Genomic DNA, 24,797 nt, shown 5'->3' with positions numbered 1-24,797 from the left:
CAATTGTTTTCTATTTTTTTTGCATTCTATCTCTTTCTCTCATTTGTTTTTCTCTCTATGGCTTTCTTTCTCTCCTTCTCTAAAAACGAACATTTGTTCAGCTCCATACAGTGTTATAAATGACAAAAAAATAGTTTTTAAAAACGAATTACCTCAAATGATTTGAGTAGACTTAACTTATTAGGGTTTACAATGCAGCATCTGAAGGTAAAAGAAGCATGTGGACTGAGGTGGAAGAGAAATATTACATCATTTTACACAAATCTGACTCTTAAGTGATTACCAAACTTAAGGTAACTTTGGTTGAAGTAACTTACTTCAACCAAAGTTACCTAGTGCAGCGTGGTTACAGCATTCCAAGCCCAGATAAGTAAAAATAGCGATGTTATTCTCCCTATTACAGGTCAGGGGAGCTCCTCAAAGGTTTTAAATCTGTTATTATAAGGCAAGTATGTTACATAATGTTGCTTTAAGTATAGCCCCAAACAACAACAACCAGAGTTCTGTATTTATGGCTATAGCTTCTGACAGGAAATACTGTACCAAATAAGTTTTTGCAACAGTAGCAAAACCTCTAGTGCCAATTTACAGCCTCATTTCTGCAGGCTGACCTTTCTGCCGAGTCATTCTCTGTATTTCATATTCGCCTCTGTTTCTGCTCGCCTGCTGCTCGGGTATCCACCAGAATCCATATCCCCCCATCACTTTTTCTCTCTCTCTCTTTCTATTGTTTTTTATTCATGATTATCTTTTTCTCCATTGATCTCTCATCTATCTGTGTATTCCCTCTTTTTTCTATCAATATTTTCTTTTTTCTCACTTGTTTTCTCTTGTTATTGAGTTCTATCTCTTAGTTTTTTTTTCTTTCTATGGCTTTCTTTCTCTCCTTCTCTTCTCTTCTCTCTTTCTATTGTTTTTTTCTATTTCTTTTTTAATACTTTTTTTCTTTGTATTTTAATCTCTCTCTCTCTCTCTCTCTCTCTCTCTATTGTTTTTTTTCTTTCTATTTATGATGCTTTTTTCTCCATTTATCTTTCATTTCTCTGTGTATTCTTTTTTCCCTTTTTCTTTCTAACCACATTTTCTTTTTTTCTTTCTGTTTTTCTTAATTTTTTTTTAGTTCTGTTTTTCTCTCTATGGCTTTCTTTCTCTCCTTCTCTTCTCTTTTCTTCTTTTCTCCTCTCTCTTTCTTTTGTTTTTCTTTTTTAATACTTTTTTCTTTGTATTTTAATCTCTCTCTCTCTCTATTGTTTTTTATTTATGATTATCTCTTTCTCCATTGATCTCTCATCTCTCTGTGTATTCTCTTTTCCCTCTTTTTTCTATAAAAATTTTCTTTTTTTCTGTTTTTCTCAATTGTTTTCTCTTTTTATTGAGTTCTATCTCTTAGTTGTTTTTCTCTCTATGGCTTTGTTTCTCACCTTCTCCTCTCTTCTCCTCTCTTTTGATGCTGTCTTTTATTTATGATTGTTTCTTTCTCCATCTCTTATCTCTCTGTGTATTATCATTTCTTTCTATTTCTATTCTTTCTTTTCTCTTTTGTATTGCATTCTATCTCTTTCTCTCATTTGTTTTTCTCTCTATGGCGTTCTTTCTCTCCTTCTCTCTTCATCTATCTCTCTCTGTATTTTATTTTACTCTTCGTGATGCCCTCTCTATTCTTTTTCTCAATTGTTTTCTCTTTTTTATTGATTCATATCTGTCTTCATCTATTTCTGTCTGTATTCTTTCTTTCTTTCTTTTTCTCAAAAGTTTAGACTGTTTCTTTCTTTTTCTATTCTCTTTATTTCTCTGTCTCTAAATTGTTTTCTCTCTCTGTCTCTCTCTCTTTCTCTGTTTCTCCCCACTTTTCTCATCTTTTCCTATCAGACCTGGACTGCAGTACCAAGATTGCACTACCTTATATAACTTTCTTTCTTTTTTTTCCTCTCACTCACTTTCTTAGACTGGTTCTTTTTCATTTGCTGTTCACTTAATTTCTCTTTTACTCAATTGTGTGTGTGTGTGTGTGTGTGTGTGTGTGTGTGTGTGTGTGTGTGTGTGTCTCTCTCATTCTCTCTCTCTGTCTCTTTCTTTTCTCATATTTTCCCATCAAACCTGCATTACTGGGATTGCATAACCTTGTATATAACGTGGCATCACAACCCCACAGTGGACAGCAGCGCTGTGGATGGTAATGATGGTGGCAAGCAGTGTCTGGCTAGAATTGTCCATGCAAACCAAAAAGACCAAAAACTCTGCAGCAGAAATCACTACATACATATCCCACAGGTCAGTGCAGCGTTCTTTCATCTTCCATTCTCTCTCTCTCTCTCTCTCTCTCTCTCTCTCTCTCTCTCTCTCTGTTTCTGTTTCTGTCTCCCTAGTGAAAAAAGTAGATTAAAGTATACTAAGCATTATTATGCTATAGTGCACTAAAGTGTTCTTGTAGCCACATTACTATTAATCAGTATATTTAAAGAGTGCTAAAATGGAACAAGATTTTTCTGTACTTATTATACTTTTTTTGTATAAAAATAGCACAAAAGTCCTACTTAAATTGTGCACAAGTGTATTTAACTGTACTACAATGGAACTATTTTAAATATACTTAAGTAACATTTAAACATACTACTACTTCATGTAGTAACCTCATATTTTAAATAAGCTTTCAGTAAATTGTTTATATTAGTATAATTGTTATATAAGTATATTAGAAATGTATTAATAATTTATGTTAAATATATATTTACATAATTCTTGTAAATTCTTCATAATTCTTACAGAGTTCTTGTTTCTGTCTTTTGTAAGAAGCACACTTCTAGTATACTTCATTGGGTATAAAAACATATTTTAATATACTGTACCACAATTTTTAGCGTATTACAAATGTACTTTTTTATTTTTTTTTATTTAACATTTAAATGTGTTATTTAACACTGTATCCTATAATTTACTTATATATTTATATTTTTCTAATTATAATAATTAATTATAATTAATTAATAATTATATTTTTTATAACTGTTATATTAATATAATATCTAAATATATATTTAAACCATTTTTACCAATGTAGTATGAAGTAATTTTATTTTCTTTCTAAAAAGTTACATGATACATTGCACTTTAAGTGAACTACTGTAACAGCTGTTTTTAACACACTTTGCTAAAAAATGTGCAAAAATATATTTGTAAAAAGGTATTTTAGAAGTATATTAAATTACATGAAACTAAGAATGTACTTCATAGTAGTCTATTTTTTTTAAATACACTATATTGTGCTTTTTAAAAAGTATGATGAAAGTATTTTTAAATTATTATTAAGTACATAAATCTGTTAGTATATTTACAGAATACTTAGACATTTCTCAATATGTTTAAAGTACAATAAATATATATATATATATATATATATATATATATATATATATTTTTTTTTTTTTTTTTTTTTTTTTTTTTCCACCAGGGCTGTCTCTCTCTCTCGCTCTCTCTCTCTTCAGATCTTGAGCTGTGCTGCATGTAAGAGGCGCGTGAGCTAGGAGATAAATGTATGAAAGCAGGTCCTGCAGGGCTGCAGTGATATAAAGTGTATCTTGTGCCGCCTCCCATTCAATCTAAATGCAGGAGCGGCCAGCGATCAGCCGGCCCTGGCAGTATCAATCAGATAAATGTGTGAGTGTGTGTACATGCTTTATGTGTGTCTGGAGGCAGGAGGGCACTTTATCTTCCTGTTATGACAGTAAACTAAGCGGACTACATGAAGGCAGGATGGAGAGAAATGCACCTCACTCTCCTCCTCCTCCTCCCAGGATCCCTTTCTGTAGCTTCTGTAAATATTCCTCAGTTCGTGCACTGAAGAGCAAAACAAACCCCTCACTCAGACTGTCTGTACACTCCAGAGTGTACACGGGTTGGACAGTTTTAGTGTGGGAGGTTTCATGGCTAAATTGGAGCAGCCTGGTGGCCAATCTTCATTAATTGCACATTGCACCAGTAAGAGCAGAGTGTGAAGGTTCAATTAGCAGAGTAAGAGCACAGTTTTGCTCAAAATATTGCAACATTATGGGTGACATACCAGACTTCAAAAGAGGACAAATTGTTGGTGTACGTCTTGCTGGCGCATCTGTGACCAAGACAGCAAGTTTTTGTGATGTATCAAGAGCCACGGTATCCAGGGTAATGTCAGCATACCACAAAGAAGGACCAATCACATCCAACAGGATTAACTGTGGACGCTGTAAGAGGAAGCTGTCTGAAAGGGATGTTTGGGTGCTAACCCGGAGTGTATCCAAAAAACCACGGCTGAACCCAAATCACGGCAGAATTCAATGTGCACCTCAACTCTCCTGTTTCCACCAGAACTGTCCGTCAGGACAATAGATTATTGTGGTCTAAAACCAGGTGTTTCAGTTTCATTGTCCAACCCCTGTAGAAGACCCCTGGGAAGATCCACCTTTACTCAAAACATTTATTATAGAAACCAATGGCCACAAACTGAAGCAGTAGAACTGTCTCTATTTTTACATTTACATTTAAGATATTTAGCTAACAACACTTTTCCAGAGAAGATATACAACCTACCATGGAAGTTCAGGGAATCTCCCACAGATATAGTGCCAGGGGCAGATTTAAGGGTCAACCACCCTGCCCCACCATGCCTTGCCTAGCTTTGTGCTTCAGTAAGAGACCTTATTAATAATGGGAATGATGGGCATGCTGTTTATTGCATGCACAGTTAACAATAACGCTAATCCAGCAAGCTATCTATGGACCTCTTCACTGTGCTGAAGACTCTTGGAAGCGCTCTCTCCCTCGTGCACACACACACACACAAACCATCACTGATTGTGGAAACTTCACACTAGACCTCAAGCAGTTTGGTCTGTGTGTCTCTCCACTCTTCCTCCAGACTCTGGTCTCTTGATTTCCAAATGAAATGTAAAATTTACTGATGATCAGTGATGGTTTGGAGATTTATGTCATCTACTGGTGTTGATCCACTGTGTTATATCAAGTCCAAAATCAGTGAAGTTTTCCCACAAAATCTTACAGCACTTCATGCTTCCCTCTGCTGATACGTTATTTGGAGATGCGGATTTCATTTTCCAGCAGGACGTCTATATTCTACATTTACAGCTTTGGATAAAAAAAAAAAAGAGACTATTTAAAAATGATGAATTTCTTTAATTTTACCAAATTGAAAACCACAATGATCACAAGCCATCAAACCAAGCTAAACTGCTTGACTTTTTGCACCAGGAGTGGCATAAAGTTATCCAAAAGCAGTGTGTAAGACTGGTGGAGGAGAACATGCCAAGATGCATGAAAACTGTGTTTAAAAACCCGGTTATTCCACTAAATATTGATTTCTGAACTCTTTAAACTTTATGAATATGAACTTGTTTTCTTTGCATTATTTGAGGTCTTAAAACTCTGTATCTTTTTTTTTGTTATTTCAGCCATTTCTCAGCCATTTTCTGCAAACAAGTGCTGTAAATGACAATATTTTAGTATGAAATTTTGAAGAAATGTTGTCCGTAGCTTAGAAAATAAAACAACAATGATTATTTTATTCAAACATCATAAACCTATAAATAGCAGGGAAATCAGAGAAACTGATTCAGAAACTAAAGTGGTCTCTTAATTTTTTCTAGAGCTGTATACGAGTTCCGCATGTTAAACTGAATTACTGAAATAAAGTAACTTTTCAATGATATTCAGAAAACATAGCAACTTGCTCTTCCAGCCTTCAACATTAAGACCAGACAGTTAACTATTATATAATTCGTAAATAAATCCCAAGAGAAGGCAGCAGCCTGTGGAGAATGACTACACACTGATGGGGAGTAAGAGATGGACGAAGATGCCCAATATGCCCCATATGCCTCATATGCCTAGGGTTCAACTACAATTTGTAAATATCTTTTTTATTTATTTATTTTAAACAACTTTTAATAAGAAGCTCAATAATGTTAGTTAAGGCAATCATTTTGCTCTAGCTTAAAGTGTCATTCAATATGTTTTGTTTTAAACAGTGTGACTTAAAGTGTTGCATAAAATGGTACTTTAAACATCTGATATGTGTTCTATTTAAATCGATGCCATATTAATCAATTTTACAGCAAAACAACAATAACTCTGGAGGATTAAGCGGGCTCGCTGTATCCAGGCCTGGCTGGGGTGGGATCAGCACATAAAGTACAGTACATCTAGTAGAAGCAGCAGCAGCAGTAGGGGCTGTAGGGTGATTCATGGCCAGTGCAGCACACTCAGGCCGATTTACCAAGCCATCTGCTGGAGTGCTTATGACGACGGGCTCTACAGAGAGCGGCTGAGCTCGTTTTTTTTACAGTGTGCTCTATAAAGGGAGTATTCACTGCTGCTTTGAGCTTAACTTCATAGAAAAAGCTCCTCACAATCACTCAGCAACACATGCTTACACATACAGACACACACACACACACACACACACCTGCTGCAAAAGCTGTCCTTAAGTGCAGACTGGGGGCATTATCTGGACCTCTGGTACACTAAAAATATCCTCCAATTGTGCTACGTATATATTTCTATTCAGCTTACACAATGCCCACATTTTACAGAATATATAGAAATGTTACATACAGCTCCGTAAAAAAAAATAAGAGACCACTTTAAAATGATGAGTTTTTGATTTTACCAAATTAAAAACCTCTGAAATATAATAGAGGAAGATAGATGATCACAAGCCATCAAACCAAGCTGAACTGCTTGATTTTTTGCACCAGGAGTGGCATAAAATTATCCAAAAGCAGTGTGTAAGACTGGGGGAGGGGAACATGCCAAGATGTATGAAAATGGTGATTAACAACCAGGGTTATTCCAGCAAATATTGATTTCTGATCTCTTGAAACTTTATTATTAACTTGTTTTCTTTGCATTATTTGAGGTCTGAAAGCTCTGCATCATTTAATTTTCTGCAAATAAATGCTCTAAATTACAATATTTTATTTGTAATTTGGGAGAAATGTTTGTAGTTTATAGAATAAAACAACAATGTTAATTTTACTCAAACATATACCTATAAATAGCAAAATCAGAGAAACTGATTCACAAACTGAAGTGGTCTCTCATTTTTTTTTTCAGAGCTTTATATTTGGAAGCAAGAACAGACCTCTCTTTTCATTCTAAAAACCTTATATATATTGCAAAATAAAACACTGCAACCAAAATTACATACAAATATCAAAAACACCAAACAGCTTTGTACTCCCACACCTTAGCCCTTGGTTGTCTTTTTTCTTACTTTTTTGTCCTTTCTGTTCCTGTCCTGTGTTTGTCTTTTCCCAAGTTTGTTTTCTTCTCCCATGTGCTCTTTAAGCACATGGCCCTATTATAAAGTATATAAAATGTTTAGCTTTTAACCAACTGTATACAAACAATAAAATGAAAGTTTTCTCTTGAGACATTTTTCACATTTATTCAGTTAATTAGACCTTAAATAGACTGGTCACAGCTTTAAACCCTCTTTATTAAACTTTATTAAACTTTATTAAAATGTATTATAGCAGTTAAATAATACAATAGATTTATTGAAACTTATAAAAAAATGAAAAGTAGCTTAAATCAATGGATTTTAAAGTAGTCCGTTTTAGATATCTGCAAAAACTTTTGTAAAGAAGCAATCATTGACCAATATAATTCTTTTATCACCTTAAATCCCTGTTTAGCACACATTAATTAAATAGTAATTTATTATATTCAACAGGATTTTTCCAGTGTTCTGCCCAACATACTGTCCAAACATGTACCTGCTGTAGAGTGGTTGGTGTGGTGCAGTGTGGTTGGTGTAAAGTTTTGTTGGAGTTAATTTAGAAGGGTGGCTGTCGTGATGGTGTGTCCATTAAAACACAGGAGTATGAACAGACTTCAACTGAGGCCGTTTATTCACAGTGTCTTTCACAATGATGCAGAGCAGATATCAGATGCATGGACGGAGAGCGATTAATGCATGGATGAAGATGGAGTATGGTTTGGATGGATGAAGGAAGGTAGTGGATAGATGGAGGGAGATATAGGATGGATGGTTTATCTACAAACACAAAAAAAGGATCAATAAAACAATACAAACAGTGCAACAAAGGAAGTACAAACCAATTGAGCAAACAATAGAAACAATATGGACAAATTAGCATAAATTGATAAAGTAATAGACAGAGGTGTCACATTACTTTTATTTTTATACTTTAAGTAGTTTTAAAAGCAGTACTTTTATACTTTTATTTAAATAAAAAGTTTGAGTTGATACTTCAACTTCTACAGAAGTATTTTTAAACCCCAGTATATATACTTCTACTTGAGTAATAAATGTAAATACTTTTGATACCCTTGGTAATGGATCAAAAAACTTACACAAAAACACATCCAATGGAAGCACAGCCCTTTATCCAAAAGAGTACAAATCCTCAGGCCATGCCAAACAGAGAAAATGAAAATGGCTGACAGTGACCTTTTTAACTCAAAGCCCCACCTTATCCTGCTGCAAAGGATTATGGTCATTGTAGTTTTTATTTTATTTTATTTTTAAACCTGCTCTGAGGGAATTTCCACCAAGATGGTGTGGTCAGAGGATGTCACCATTGCTTTGTTAGTGAGCTACCACATCATGTGGGAGACTGGGGTTCAATTCCCTGTCTGGGTGACTATACTGTGATAAACCAATAGAAGTCCTTGGGCAGGACTCTTAAAACTACATTGGCTCACCTCTGTAAGTCTCTCTGCATAAGACCAACAGTCAAACGCCATAAATGCATGCAGGTCCTGTGATTTCACCACCATATTTTATAAGTTTTTTAATCACAAAGTGGATGATCAGTTCTCAATCTCCACTCATAACTCAAACCTCCAGACATTTTTCTTTATGGAGATCAGCCAGGTGCTCGTTTAGCCTCTCCTCATCTCAGGGCTTGATTGCTTCCTCCTGGCTGGTCTTCTTATGCGTGCAATCAGGTCTTTGCAACTGATCTAGAATGCAGCAGCACAACCTGTGCTCAATCTTCTTAAGTTCAGCCATGGCACTACTTTACTGTGTGTTCTCTATACTGGCTTCCTGTAGCTCCCTGCATCAGATTTAAATCCTTGATGCTAAACTACAAAATAGTAATACATGAAACTGAACATTTTGGGCTGAAGCTAAAACTAAACAAAAAAAAAAATTTTTTTATAATTTTATTTCTAATTTTGTTCCCATTTTCTCCTTAATTTACACAGGCAAGTACCCAACCCACTTATTAGGAGTCCCTTATCACTAGTGATGCCCCAACACCAGGAGGGTGAAGACTAGCACATGCCTCCTCCGATACATGTAAAATCAGACTCCGCCTCTTTTTGAACTGCTGCTCATGCAGCATTGCTGAGTAGCATCACAGTGCGCTCGGAGGAAAGGGCAGCACCTCGGTTCTGATACATCAGCTCACAGACGCCTTGTGCTGAGCGACATCACCCTAGGAGTGATGTGGGGAGAGAGCGCACTCTACCCACTCACAGAGAAAGCAAGGCCAATTGTGCTTTCTCAGGGCTCCGGCAGCTGATGGCAAACTACATGAACAGGATTCGAACCAGTGATCGCCTAATCATAGTGGCCACTGAGAGCTTTTTGAGCTTCAAGGCCCAATTCCACTTCAGCCCTTGGTCCTTACACTTAGCCCTACCCCTCTGTTTTGCGCTGTTTTGTGCCTATGGGTACGATATCCTTTTTTTTATGCTGGAGGAAAAGGTTAAGGGAAGTTTTAGGGGTTTATGGCCCTTCAAACTGATTTTTCAGAGGCGCACTCCAAACAAAACCAAAAACACTCCCACAAATTTTTGTATTTTCCCTGTTAAAAATGACTAAAACTATATTATCATAGTTGTGTGTCACAAACAGAAGGATGAAGGGACACATGTAAATGCAAGTTTTTACTTTTCATTAAATAAAACTAAAAACTACAGCAAATAAAACACAAAGCAAACTAAACTGAAAAGACTAAAAAAAAAATAAACTTGATAAATATAACAATAGTAAAAAAGAACTGCAACAAGACTAGACTGAGCACAAAAAAAACCATAAGTTTTGCTCATTTAAACAGCCCCAAAATTATTTTAAAAGCTCAGTTTTAAGGCTTACTTAAAAAAATGTTGGGTTTAAATCGGGCTTGGCCTCAAAAGAACTCAAAAAGTTTATGGGTTGGGTACAGTTGGGTCAGACTCGGGCAGTACGTGCACAGACTCATGATTTTTTGGGCCCAATCTAAGCTCTAATGGCCCAAGTATGGCTCAGCTTGACACACACAGATTTTGATGACCAATTTTTTACCTATATGTCAATCTGATTCTCAGATTACGTTAAAGATTCAGTGTGTATTGCATCCATTGCTCCTCCACTCGACTCGTGTGGACAAATGAAATGCAATGTCTGACCTGGTCCTCTGCATGCCTGTATCGAGCCTGGTATTATTCAGCAGCGTGATCAATGCTGGAGGTCAGTGACATGTCATGGTTATTCATCAGGTCATGCTGATATTTGTGTCGCGTGGCTCCCCCTATCCAACATCTGCCTTATTGATCCCGCAGTCAAGATCAATAAAGCAGATGATTTATGATGTTGATTATTCACTAGATTACTCCCTCCTCCCCTCTTCCCTTGCTCTGCTTATTACACCGCACACGTCCCCCTGTTTCTTCACACCTGCTAGAAGCGCTAAGTAATTACGGGACAGGGATTTGACAAGCCAGTGGACCCTCGCATGCAGCGAAGGTCACAAAGCAATGGAGAAGAGTTCACTGCCCATCAGCGCCACGCCTGCAAAAACAGCCCAGACGGGGACTAGAACTGACTTTGGACATTTTGACATCAGATTTTACACAGGGCAGACTCACAGAGGCAGAACAGACAGAGTTTCAGTTCTTTTGAACAGATTAGAGATGAAAAAACCTGGAAAAAACACGTATTTGACCTTACCTTCCTTATTCCAATTTTATTACAGATTTTAAATGCTGTTTTTCACCTTTAAAATTTTGTTTTTTAACTTTATTTATTCATTGATGCTCACTGAAAATTATTATTAAGAATTATTTCAATTGTACTCATATTGACCAACAAATCCATTAAAACTGTCTTCACTGCAAAAAAAAAACTACAAATCTTAAAAATTAAATAATTTCATTTCAAGGCAATAAATCTTGTTTTTTTTTCTCTAATAAGAATTATTGTCTTACTAACCATTTGTCAGTTTAAGATTGTTTTACTTGTTATAGGAATAATGATCTTATTAGAATCTTATATAGTCTTAAAAAAAAGTGACTAGTCGTTTTCAGAATTTTATAAGAATATTCGACTTATTTCAAACCTATTGTTCCTTGTTTTAAGGCATTTAATCTACATAAAAGTGTCTTCTTGAATTTGTCAAATATTTTTGCTTGTTTTAAGCATTAGTTCTTGAAAAAAAGCTACATTTCCACAATTAAGTAATCTTAGCATCTTTCAATACAATAAGATCATTTTAGGTTAAACATCTTCAATTAAGTACAAGGAAGTTAAAAATAAGTTTATATTTTTCTTATTCTTATTTTTCTTATAATATCACATTGATCATCTTAAAAATTGGCCTATAAGTTATTTAGACTACATTTAAGAAGATTTCACCTGCTAAGATATCGTATTTTGTAGTGTGCAAGTTTAATAATCCATTTTAAATTACTACGGCTGTAGCTAATGCTTATGCTTATGCTGAGGATGCTGTAGGCCTCTTTCAGCCTAACGGACTGAAGGCTGTTTGCTACCAACCTGCTAAGCTAAACTGCTTTGTACACATTAATGAGTCCTGTACTTTTCTACATTGCCATGGCAACTGTGAAGGCAAACGAGGTCACGTCTTCTGCATCATCTAACGTGTGACGCCTGTAGTCTCGGATCAGACGAAACACTTGACACTGCCTCAATCAGCCTGTCTCTGTATTTTCTGATCTGAAACATCACAGCAGCTGCTAATATCTGTGTTTTTATGAGCCTGATTTTATCAACCTGATCTACACGCCCTCATTTATGACCCGTATGCACATGGACAGCGTCCAATAGCGACCCGACAACTGCGTGTTGCATACACAGGCCTTATATCCACTGAAACATAATGATGAAATATTACTATGTGCTTGGGTTTATTAATGTAGGCCTCACAGAAGGCAGGAGTAGGTAAGGTTTTGACGCCATCTAGTGAAAAAAAGTAAAACAGTTCCATTCGAATGAAAGGCTCTGTAAGCAACCACAAGTGGTTCTTTTATAATATGACTGGAAATAGCAATTATTTACATTTTAATAATGTTTTGTAATATTATTTTTCCTAATACTTTAACTTAAAAAAATTAATAAAGCACATGTAAACTAAGACGTATATATTAGGCAAAAACAATCTGACAGTGGGGTAATATGGAGTTTTCGTTTTTTTTAAATAAGCATCCACCATCTCTGTGTTTTTCACACTGTGTTTTTAAGTTTACTCAGTTTACAGCATCTTCACAAATTGGCTGTTTTTCAGCTGAATAATACGAGCTGTACAGGACTAGTATAGTAATACAAGCTAAAGTATCTTTACTTAGCCTTAGCATGTGTTAGTTTACACTGAGTCTTCATGTGCTCTAGTGGCTGTAAGTTGTAAGCTGTAATGTAGTAGTGTCAAAAAGCTGCTGTGAAAACCTAATGTTAGTTAGTTTAATCTACCTTTCTCTTTTCTCATCCTGTCTTCCATCCATTAAGCTATCATAAAATCTCAAAATGAGTGAAGTAAGACTTACATTTTTACATCTTAAATTCTTAATTCTTACTTAAAAAATATTTATTTACCACAAAGCATACAATCTTAAAGGAGAACTCCAGTGTAAAATTGACTTTTGGTGTAGTAAAACATGATAAAAAAAATACTAACCTTTTGTTGAATAGCACACCTCTGTTCTTACGCAGCTTTCCGAGATCCAGAAATTTTGTCATTTTTGCCCAGCACACTTTTTACACCGTTATCCAGCTCAAAGTAGCTCCACACCTCATTGGTAGAATCCGGAGAGAGGTGACATTTAAAACTAGGCATTAATAACTTTAAAAGTGCACAAGAAGCTTATTAAAAAAACATTTTATATATATATATATAGTTTACATATATGTTTACTGAAAGCTAGTGGCACGGGACGTAAACAGTGGTTTTTAATAAGCTTTTTGTGCATTTTTTAGTTATTAATGCCTCGTTTTAAATGTTAAGTCTCTCCCGATTCTAGCAAGAAGGTGTGGAGCTACTTTGAGCCTAATTAACGGTGGAAAAAACGATTTGTCAGTGTTACACAGTGCTATATACAGTAATGTATACAATGTATAATTTGTAAAATGAAAAAGGAAACTGTGCTGTCTCTTTATTTATTTTTTTTTAATTCCCAATTTAAGCTGCAGTGTTTATTTCAGTGCACTGTCCGATCTGCCTGGCAACACAAACAGCCACATACGAAATGATGAGTCAGTGACTGACGCAGAGCGAGAACCTGCAAAATACAGAGAAGAGCTGGAAATGAATTCTCAAAACTGCTCCCTGCCTGCTGTTAACGGGAAAAGAGTGAGTGCGATCGCATTTGTTATCCTAAGCTGATGAATTTGACAAGATCATGAGGTCTAACTCCTGCGATTCCATCAGATACATTTTATTGTCCATATAATAACTGAACACAAATCTATAGATATGTCAGTTTCTCACATCTACAAGCTGTTTTGTTTGTGGTTTTCAGTTTTGGAATGGGTTACTCCTTCTGTTCCTGTATTAATAGTATTATTAAAATGTCGCCACTCTAATATTTGGTTGGATCGCCTTTAGCTTTGATTGCGTCACACATTCTCTGTGTCATTGTTTCAATTAGTCTCTGCAATATCACAAGATTTATTTCACAATTTTTCAGATCTTGCAGCATTGATGATGGTAGAGTCTGACCTCTGCTCAAAGTCTTCTCCAGCACATCCCAAAGATTCTCAGTGAGGTTAAGGTCTGGACTCTGTGGTGAACAATCCATGTGTGAAAATGATGGTCTTATGTTCCCTGAACTGTGCACTCTTTCACAATTCCAGACCCATAAATCCTGACATTGTAATTTTGGAATATGGCCGTGTCATCAGGGAGGAAAAAATCCATTGATGGAGTAACCTGGTCTGTATTCAGTATATTCAGGGAGTCAGCTGACCACATTCTTTCAGCACATACTGTTGCTGAACCTAGACCTGCAGACCAACTGCAGCATCAACCCCACATCATTTACTTACTTAAATCCAGGTGGAGACTTGGCCAGGCAGAGTAGTTTGATAAACCACATTTGAAATGATTTGTCAGGCGATTTGAAATGCAGATTTGTCAGATTTCTGCAAATGCTCAGTATCCCAGTGTCGATCAGAATGATCAGATTTGCCTGAATCTGAACACCACAAACGTATCTGTATGGGTTACTGTAATGAGAAGGTCGGCATCAGTACATAACCGTTGGTGCTCTCCTTGGACCCCTGCACTTCCCTCTCTCTGGATTTAATGAGGTTGTTAATTGTTAGATGTTGTAAGTGATGCAAAAAATCAGCTGGAATCTACAAAAGCATCCAAAATGCAATGCTGAGTGTTCATGGACTACAATCCAACTGTCTTACAGTATTTCCTTGTATTTTTCCCAATCCACCCACCCTTCAATTTTACCAAGATTCCATCTCATGTCATATGTGGCCTTTTAAATGTTGGTAAGAAAGTTATATTTTATGTGTTATTTGGTCACAAAACATTGTGTCAAACTAATTTTTAATGGATGATTGCATCTTTGAATCATGGGACATGCAGTTAAAGGGATAAAATAATAATAATAATAATAATAATAATAATAATAATAATAATAATAATATTAATTATAATAATAATAAAACATGTTAATACCTTAAAAACCATGTTAATATATTTTCTTAAAATAGAAATTAGAAAAACTAAAATATAAAGTTTGCAGACTTAATATTAACTTGCACGTGAAATTTGGAAATTATAAAATGCAATGTGCTAAAACAAACAAAAAAGTTTTTTTCTAAATGTCTGGCATTTTTAAGACCTTTAGAAAATAATTTAAAATATTACAAAGATTTACGCCTTGTTTAGATAAACAAATTTAAGGCCTCTTAACATTTTTCAAAGATGCCTATCCCCTGTTTATTATAGAGTTTAAAAATAAGTCATGTCAGCACAAAGTGTAAAATATCAAAGTGCCATTTGTATTCCAGACATACCTTTTATGTTTTATTATTTAATAATATGTATTATAGAAATGTATTATTTTTTATGTCCATAGCAGTGACATTATTTTTTTTATCTTTTTATTCTGTATAACTAAGTTTTTTTATTATTTTTTTTAAGTTATTTTTCTTCTACTTCATAAAATATTCTTAAAGAGTAAAATAAATCTTGTAACATTTTGGAGGAAAAAAATGTGTTTACTCGTTATCTAGGATGCTCCCATGCATACTTCAGATGTTTTTTTTTTTCAGTGCAGTGCTGTTTTTCAGAGCTAAACTGCTGTTTGATTGGCTGATAAATGTCTATTCTGATGAACAATAGGTCTTAATCTGTGTTGAGCGAAAGAATACACAATGTCCATTGCAATGAACACAGGGTCTAAAGGGTTGACCCCTTTAGATCCTGTGTTCAACAACAGGCTTTATTCGACACTGCCTAATATCAGTGCATCAGCTATTCTTTTGATACCTTTGTAATATATACAGTATATATACAGTATATACAGTATACATTTATTATTGCAGTGCCTTTGTTGTCCAGCAGGTGTCAATGTGGCAAATATGCCTATGGAAATATCTCTTGCAGTTCATATTTTCTTTTGACTGATTAAACATATATTATTATTGATAACAGTGCATTTGATTGTCTAATTGTGTAAAGCTTAAATAACACAATGCCACAATGCATTGCAATAGGCATTGTACAGTTTTTAAAACGAAATAGACAGGTTTTCTTTAATATAATTATGTTATATAAGTTAAAAAGAGAGAAGGCCAGTGTTGCCAACTTAGCGACCTAGCTACAAATCTAGCAACTTTTTTTTTGGGGTGTTAAGGGAGACTTCTGTGAACACACATGCTCTTCAGTTACTGTCCTCAGCAAGCAGCGGGTGCCGCCATGAGCCCTGTCCCACAACATTCACAGTGCAGTCTCACAGTCACTAGTAAGCTAGTTAGTTAGCTAGCTAGCTAGTTAGGTAGCTTGTTAGTTAGCTAGCTAGCTACCTAGTTAGTTAGTTAGCTAACAACCTTACTATCTAAGTAGCTAGCTAGCTAGCTAGTTAGTTAGCTAACAACCTTACTATCTAAGTAGCTAACTAGCTAACAACCTTACTAGCTAACTAGCTAGCTAGTTAGGTAGCTTGTTAGTTAGTTAGCTAGCTACCTAGTTAGTTAGTTAGCTAACAACCTTACTATCTAACTAGCTATCTAGCTAACAACCTTACTAACTAACTAGCTAGCTAGTTAGGTAGCTTGTTAGTTAGCTAGCTACCAAGTTAGTTAGTTAGCTAACAACCTTACTATCTAACTAGCTAGCTAGCTAACAACCTTACTAACTAGCTAGCTACCTAGTTAGTTAGATAGCTAACAACCTTACTATCTAACTAGCTAGCTACCTATTACCTAGCTACCTATTATGCAAATTAGGCAATGATGTCATTTAGGGACTTCTAGCGACTTTTAGGACAGCCAACAGCTACTTTCTTTGCTGAAGAGTTGGCAACACTAAGGGAGATTCTACTCTTAGTAGGAATGACCCAGCTGTCTGCTGCAGTCAGGTTTAAGTGCTCGTAATTAGAGAAAGCAGACCTGGGCTAAGTGGGGAAAAAAGTGGCTTTGTTGGTGAGAGCAGTCAGTGGCCAATGAACTTGAGCCTGACTGCTGTACTTGACACTTGTCAACAGTTTTAATGAACTCTCTCTCTCACTCTCGCTCTCCCTCTTTTTCCTTTTATTTTCTCCCCCATCCCCATCCCCCTTTTCATTAGCCTCTTACAGGGCTTACAGGGTCACGGACCTGGGCCTCTTCAGACAACCAAAGGTACCCGACATCAGAGGCCCACCTTGGGGGAAAGCGAGCACGTATCGTCCCTCTCTGACTCGTTGCCCCCATTAGCCCTCTGTCCCGAGTCGAGGGTTCAAAGCCTGTGCAAAATGTGTGCATGGTGTTTGTGGAAATGTGTGTATGTATGTGTGTGTGTGTATGTGAGTGTGTGAACAACATGTTCCCCACCAGTGCGGTGTCACGGCATGGCCGGACTGGGCCTGAGAAGATGAGAGGGCCAGGCAGTGGGGTGCTTGGCCGACAGGGCCCAGGCACTCACATGAAAGGTCGGCAGGAGAGGCGAGAGCCCCAGACCCAGACACAACACACGGATCAGACTGGCCCCCCTCCGCCTCCAAACAACCCCCCTCGCTCCCACCACCGTACAGCTGGAATGTGACCTGCTCGAGTACGAGGGCCAGCGCTGACCGACAATAGAGGAATGAGAAAGGGGAGGGAAGGATCCGGCATAAAAAGTCCCTCTTCACAAAGCACAGCCAAAACCCATTGTGCTTCAATTTACATACTTAAATAATGCATGCTTCCTCACGACTGCCGGCGAAGCAAAAAAGCAGTAAAAGAGAGAAGAGGAAGGAGTGGACCCAAAGAATACATTTTTCTCATGGTGTTACAAACAGATTATTTACATTCACGAACTCAAATAAAGACGGTATCAGTAATTAATTTGTTAATTTCTCATAGATATTGTCATAGGTATCATAGTTGAGCCCTTCCAAAGAATGAATAACCAGCCATACATTGAAAAATTTTCCCCTTTTTTGGGAGAAATCTGGTATTTTCTTTACTTTGGTAAATTATTATGGTTGCATATTGTTTTTTTGCCTCTATGTTCTTCTAATTATTGAATGAAATAAATAATTGAAAGTGTTCAGATTAAACACGCTACTATAAAAAACATTTGCACATCTCACAGTTTTTGAGATATTGACAGCATTCCATTCCAGATTCCAGATTGTTCAATCTGGGTTTTTTATACAGTTTATTGAATGTTTTTCTCTTTATATATTTTACTTTTTTTTTTAATATCACAAAATCACAAAAGGTTTATATCATACAGTGCAAGTAGAGGCAAAAAACTTGATATGGGCATTATAAACTGTACTTTTGTTTTTAAATGAACAGGGTGCAAAAATGCTTAACCGATTTTTAGAACATGGTTTAGAACAACTAATCTTTTTTTTTTCATCATATTTTTTTTTTTGTGAATCAGCACTTTTCTGGTTTTATATAAAGTGCCTTCATGAACAAAGAAACAGACGTGTTTTATTTATTTATTTATTTTTCTTTTTTTTAAAGAAAGAATAACTGATTTCTCCCAAAAGGAAACAAATCCAATATACGGTTATCCATTGAAAGGGCTTAGTCGTCACATTTTACAGTAAAACTCATGCTTTATAAAGCATATACAGGACTACCTAAAAATTCAGTTCATGGTAGGTATGAAGCATCAGGCTGATAAAATAAATAAGTACAACATAAAATATGGTGGGATAATCAAAGGAAATCATTACAAAGTGCAACAACATGAACTGAACAATCTGACTGAGTCATTTTGTGATTGAAACATTGATATTGAGATAACTAGTATAACGAGTATACACATGGAAAGTTATAAAGGTTCTGCACTAGTTTACCAAAGTGCTGCTAGCCTTTTTAATTATTTGACCTTAAGGCCATGAGATTTAACTTAAGTGATTGCCTATATGGCATATCTTATATCCTGTGATGAGAGCTATGATAAAAAAAAACACAATTTATATAATTTTTTTAGTCACACTAAAATATATCTTCAAAAGTTCAACTTTGTACAACATATGTAAGTGCTCAAAAATAGATAAGTTAAGACTATAAAGAGTATAAACAGGGGCCTTTTTAAGCCTAGTCCTGGACTGCACTGCATTCTGAATGGAGATTTTCAATTAAATTTTTTTGTCATAAAAAAAAAAAACAAGTGCTGGAATATGATGGAATATGATTATTTTTAAAAATTGTATACAATAATGCACTGTGGCAAATGCCAAGTGCGAAAGGGCTGTACAGGGCTAGTATAGTATTGTCCCCAGTAGTCCATCCAAAGCATGAAAATAGAATTGCACACTGAGCTAACCACTATTGCGTGCTGCCAAACTCTTTGAGTAAAGCACACGTCTTCTTGTTGGCGACCTCACGCAACTTGCGTACCCGGCGGCTGCTGGAACTGCCGACGAAGCTGTCAGGTTGCAGCACTGCCATGCCATTGTGTACATCGCCCATGATAATCAATTGACCCTCAGCACTGGTGATGTTGGGGCATGGGCAGTTCCAGTCCATGTTGAGCAGTGTCACCTCCAGAGGCTCCTGTCCAAAGAACTTCAGGCCCATCTTCTCATCTTTCAGGATCTCCTCCACAGTGATGAGCGCGTGGCCTGAATCCTGATCCTCCGTCAGCTCCGTCATGCGACCCAAGATCACAAAGTCGCTCTTGCAGAAGCTGGTGACCATCCTCTGCCGTGGCTTGCACAACTTGCAGTTATGTTTCTTGGGGAAGGAACACATCTCCTCGCACGCCTCCTTGCTTTCAAAGTTATTCTCATTTCCACCACAGCCGCCGTACACAAAGGACTGGCACTGCTTGAGGAGATGGTTGTATGCCCACCGTGGTTCATATGCTTTGCATGGTCCCTGGAGGCTGGGCAGGGAGCAGGGGGCCGCCAGTTCCGCTCCACAGGACAGCATGCAGGACTCGTACGTGTCGAAGTGATTCCTGTTCTTGTTGCACTGGCTGTAGGTGAAGGTGAAGCAGTTGTTGCGCTTGGCTTCGTAGTACCAGCTGACGCTCTCCTCACCACAGTCTCCTATGTCCGGTGCCTTCAGGCACTCCTCGGCAGGTAGACGGGTGGAGTTCGCCCCGACCTCCTCCTTTCCTTGCTCTCTACGGATGACGGACAACGGGAAGTGTGCTTGTACAGATCCACCCAGATTCTTGGCAGTGCAGGTGTAGATTCCAGCATCCTGGAGCTGGGCATTGTAGATGACAAGCTGGGCGATGTTCGTCACAACCACGTTACCTTGTACGTGATTGGGACGCATGACCGTGTTCTCCTTCCCCTCCACCTGCTTCTCCCAGGTAATCTCTGGTCTGGGCTTTCCAGAAACTTCGCACAAGAAGCTCGCCGTCTCGCCCACAAACACAAAGTTGTGCGCTGGATTGCTGATCATGGTGGGAGGCTGGATGTCCATCGGGGTAGTCTCCAGACGGACGGTGGTGGGTCGCATGGTCGTCTCCTCAGGCAAAGGGCTGGTGTTGGGCCACATGAGGTGGTACCGGCAGGTGACCTCAGTCAGCGTCACTCCTTTAGAGCAGGCCTCCGCATCCATGTAGCACTTGTTGTAGTAGGTCATGCCATCAGAAGCGCAGGTAAAATGGGGCTCCCGCTCGCACCGGTCACGGCACTTGCACACCGGCTGCCCGTCCCATATGTCGCACTCGGAGCCCTGCTGGCTGCACATGAACTTGTCACATGTGGCCTCTTTCGGCATTCCCACGGGTCCTTTGTTCCCCTTTATATCCATGTAGCGTGCGGCCACACAGCTCTTGCTCCCACACACATTCAAACAGCATTTCTCAAATGTCTCACAGTCCTGAGGGACGGGAAAACAAGAATAAGCTCATCAGTAAACCTTCACTCTAATCCAAATCTGAACATCATTGTTAAAGATACTAAATATTACAGTACATTTCAATGACACTAGCTCAAACATTCAACAATTTCCTCAAACATCTGAAGTTATAGAGTGAGTAAAAATAATGTAAGTTTTTCACATCCTGGGGTTCACACAGACATGCCGTGGGTCACAGGTTGAAAATGCAATGCAAGTTTCGCAATGCATAAGAGATGAATGAGTATGTGATAAAACTACTGTTCAAATGTTTGGAATCGATTCGAAGTTTTGCTATATTCCCTACAGATGTATGCAGCCTAGATGTAAATTTTATAAATTAGTCACCATACAAATTGCATGTTCTTTTTAATATTTGTGTTAATTTAATATTTCATTTACTTAATATTAATCAACAAATACTCTAATTAACAAATACTGTAAATATCTGTTTACGGTTTACATTGAAATATTACACACTGTTTACTTTGAAATATTACATTTCCTGATAACATCGAATTTAAATTTAATTTACAATTTAAATATCCAACATGCTGGGCTGCACTATTTTTGCTGTTACAAATAAATACTAATACTTCAAAACTATACTTTTTGTTAAGGTTTTTACCATGTAGTATCAAATATTACCATTTCTCTGAGACATTTCTCTTCATTTTTTTGGTCATACTGTAAATAAATGTAATTGTTTCATTGTTTAATCTATGCACAGCAGATTCTAGACTACACTGGAAAAAGTAAATGGATTCATAACAGAAGTGGAATCTTTATTGCTACGATTTGTGCAACTATTTTGGGAAAGCATGCCTAGTTTAATCTCTTTGAGCTGGTTCAGATGGTTGACCAACTTAGATTTTGATCATCAAAGGGTATGATTTTGTTTGGGTTTGATGGTGTAGCTTGTATGTTGGTGTTGCTTACAAGCATGACCAAGCTTGCTGACCAGCCGGTCCAATAAGATTAATTTGGTAGCACCAAGCTCAGCTGGTTGACCAGCATGACCAGCATTAACAAACTGGTCCACCAGCATGATCAATGCATCAAATTCAAGTTCAGCTTTCTTAACACTACGGGATACTTCTTTTGCTGGATGGTTGGATTTTAAACCACCTTGACCATCAAAGACCAGCTTATATCATATAAAACCAGCTAATTGCAAAAGATGCTCTTGAGATGGATTTTTAGCATGGCCATAACAGCACTGGAACCTTTTTTTTTTGGTGTTATATGGAACCACTTTTTGAAGGTTTCTATACATAATGCCCTACATAAAGTTTTTTTTTTAACCTGGTATTCGAAGAACCATTTAAGATGACAAGACATGTACATGGTTCTTCCATTAACCTCCCCCCTCTTGATTCTAGACTTTTGAACGGTAGAGTAGGCTATATCAACTTTCGTTAGTAGCCTATAAAAATGCTTTAGAACACTTAAGGAGCTTGGAAACCAAATTGTCTCCCAACACTTGGTTAAACTGTAGCGTGCGATGCAAAGAGCTCAAATGAATAGAAGGTACCTAAACCTAAAAATATGGCGTTTGACATTGTATGACTTTGTATTATATTAAAACCGCTTTTTATTTGATAAGGATCATAATCAAAAGATGTTAAACACAATTCCTTCGTGATAAATGACACAATGAAGGTCTCGTGCCTTAGTTAAAGCACCGAAACAAACAAACAAAAATCACACAAAAAAAAAACACAAAACCGCAACTCGCGTTAGCGCGCTCAGGTGCGACGCCGGGAACCCACTCACCTGGTCGGACTCGCACTCGCGCATGCAGGTGCTCATGGCGTCCACCCACAGGTTGGGGTTCATCTCGTTGGGACACATGCCCGCGTGGGAATACACCACCTTGGAGATGGTCATCGCCCTGACCGGGCGCGGGACGCAGAGCTGAGCCACAATAAACCAGATCCAGCGCGGAAACAGCATCCACCACATGTCCAACGCTTAAAAGACGAGTTCCCGAGGTCCCTGGAGATCCGAAAAGTTCCTAAAAGGTTCTTTAAAGTCCCTTAAAGTTCCTAAAGTCCTGGACACAAGCGAAGAAACACGGTCTTAAAGAGGGGGCGCCCGGTCAGGACGGGGGCTCGCGGAGTGGAGAAATCGGTGTTCCACACCACCCTTTAAAAGTCCTGCGAGATTAGACCGAGATGTTTGATTCCTGTTACTTAATGTCTGTCCACAGTTCTGCTCCACCAAATTCCACACAGAACACATGCCTACATTTAGCATTTAAGCTCCACACTCCGTACGGAGAAGTAGTACCTGTTGTGTGACGTGCAACATCTTTTAACCCTTTGCTAGCCTCCTCCCTGCTGAACAAACCAGCAATGACCAACCTGAACCTGCACCAAGCTGGTTGATCAGCAAGACCAAGCAATTCAACCTACAGCTCTGGAAAAAAATGAAGAGACCACTTCAGTTTCTGAATAAGTTTCTCTGATTTTGCTATTTATAGGTTTATGTTTGAGTAAAATGAACATTGTTGTTTTATTCTATAAACAACGGACCACAATTCTCCCAAATTCCAAACAAACATATTGTAATTTAGAGCATTTATTTGCAGAAATTGATAAATGGCTGAAATGACAAAAAAGATGCAGAGCTTTCAGACCTCAAATCATGCAAATAAAACAAGTTCATATTCATAAAGTTTCAAAAGTACAGAAATACATATTTGGTGGAATAACCCTGATTTTAATTACAGTTTTCATGCATCTTGGCATGTTCTCCTCCACCAGTCTTACACACTGCTTTTGGATAACTTTATGCCACTCCTGGTCAAAAGAAACTCATTAGAAATTAATTTTAAGTGGTCTCTTATTTTTTTCAGAGCTGTATATAAGCCTGTTGTCTTGCAGGACAATTTATTACGCCATTGGTGTAGGACACGTCATCATTTTAGAAAGCAAATAATGCTTATGACATAAACAAATTAACAGAAACTACATTCTTAGAAAATCTACTTTCATATTAAAAGCTTAAAAATTGGTATTCAGGTTAAAGGAGAAATATGGAGTGAAATTGACTTGGCTTGTAATGAAACATGATGATGAGTAACATTTGTCGAATATACAGCATTCCGACAACACAGCGCTTTTAGCTGATAAGCTGATATTCCCAACATGCATACAATGCTAGTGACTGGGGCATAGTGTTGCCTAATGCAATTAAATCTCTATTTTTACACTATTAGCAAGCTCAAAGTAGCTCTACACTTCATTGGTAGAATTCTGAGTGTCCTGACATTTAAAAGAAGGCAATGATAACTTTTAAAGTGAACAGGTAGTTTATTAAAACACTGTTTACACACACAGTACCTTCAGGTAGTTCTCCAGTCACCACCACCTTATTAAAATGAAGTCATGATCAAGTCAACCAACGAGCTCAAAACTACAGCTAACAATTCACTTGAATGCACACATTAATTTTAACTGGTGTTAGTTAGTGAAAACATGCATTTCCATGCAATTATTTTGCAATCTTTTTGTCTGTCCTATCTATTTGTTTGTGCTCGTCAATCAACTTGTGACAATTTCAATAAGGATCATATTACAGCTTTAGGACAGCTTTTTATATTTTTATATTTTATATTAAAACTGAATTTGACCCCTTCACTCAAGCTGGTCAGCCTGCTAAAGCTGGTTAACCAGCTTAGATTGTGACCAGCACAGGGTTTAATTTTGTTTGAGTTTGATGGTTTAGCTGGTCTACTAGACAGCCAACCATGATCAGGCTAGATAACTGTCATGGCCATCATAATCAAGCTGGCTGACCAGCACACCAAAATCAAATGCAGTAAACATAATGCTGGTCAAAAGATGGTTAACCAGACAGTTTACCAGTATTGAGTATGCTTTCATCTAGATGTCCAGCGTTTTGACCAACTTGACCATCAAAGGCTAGCTTAGACCATCTGACTCCAGCCACCACCCAATGATTGGTCAACAGTGATGTATGGTAACCCCAGTGTTATGGAGTGCAACAATTTAGCCACATTTAAGCT

The 24,797-nt window shown here is 37.3% G+C and overlaps 1 protein-coding gene across 1 annotated transcript; it reads right to left on the bottom strand.

Annotated features, from left to right (window-relative positions):
• Positions 1-19,063: 19,063 nt before the first annotated feature.
• wfikkn2a (info WAP, follistatin/kazal, immunoglobulin, kunitz and netrin domain containing 2a) lies at positions 19,064-23,107 on the bottom strand. The gene is made up of 2 exons (XM_007256314.4): positions 22,541-23,107; positions 19,064-20,746 (listed from the first exon to the last, which is right to left on the bottom strand). Exons 1-2 carry the CDS (start codon positions 22,727-22,729, stop codon positions 19,235-19,237), a joined length of 1,701 nt encoding a protein of 566 aa, XP_007256376.2. The 5' UTR covers positions 22,730-23,107; the 3' UTR covers positions 19,064-19,234.
• Positions 23,108-24,797: the final 1,690 nt, after the last annotated feature.

Source organism: Astyanax mexicanus, chromosome 19 (assembly GCF_023375975.1).
Source record: "Astyanax mexicanus isolate ESR-SI-001 chromosome 19, AstMex3_surface, whole genome shotgun sequence".
Taxonomy (NCBI): Eukaryota; Metazoa; Chordata; class Actinopteri; order Characiformes; family Acestrorhamphidae; genus Astyanax; species Astyanax mexicanus.
This window is presented reverse-complemented; position numbering and strand designations above follow the sequence as displayed.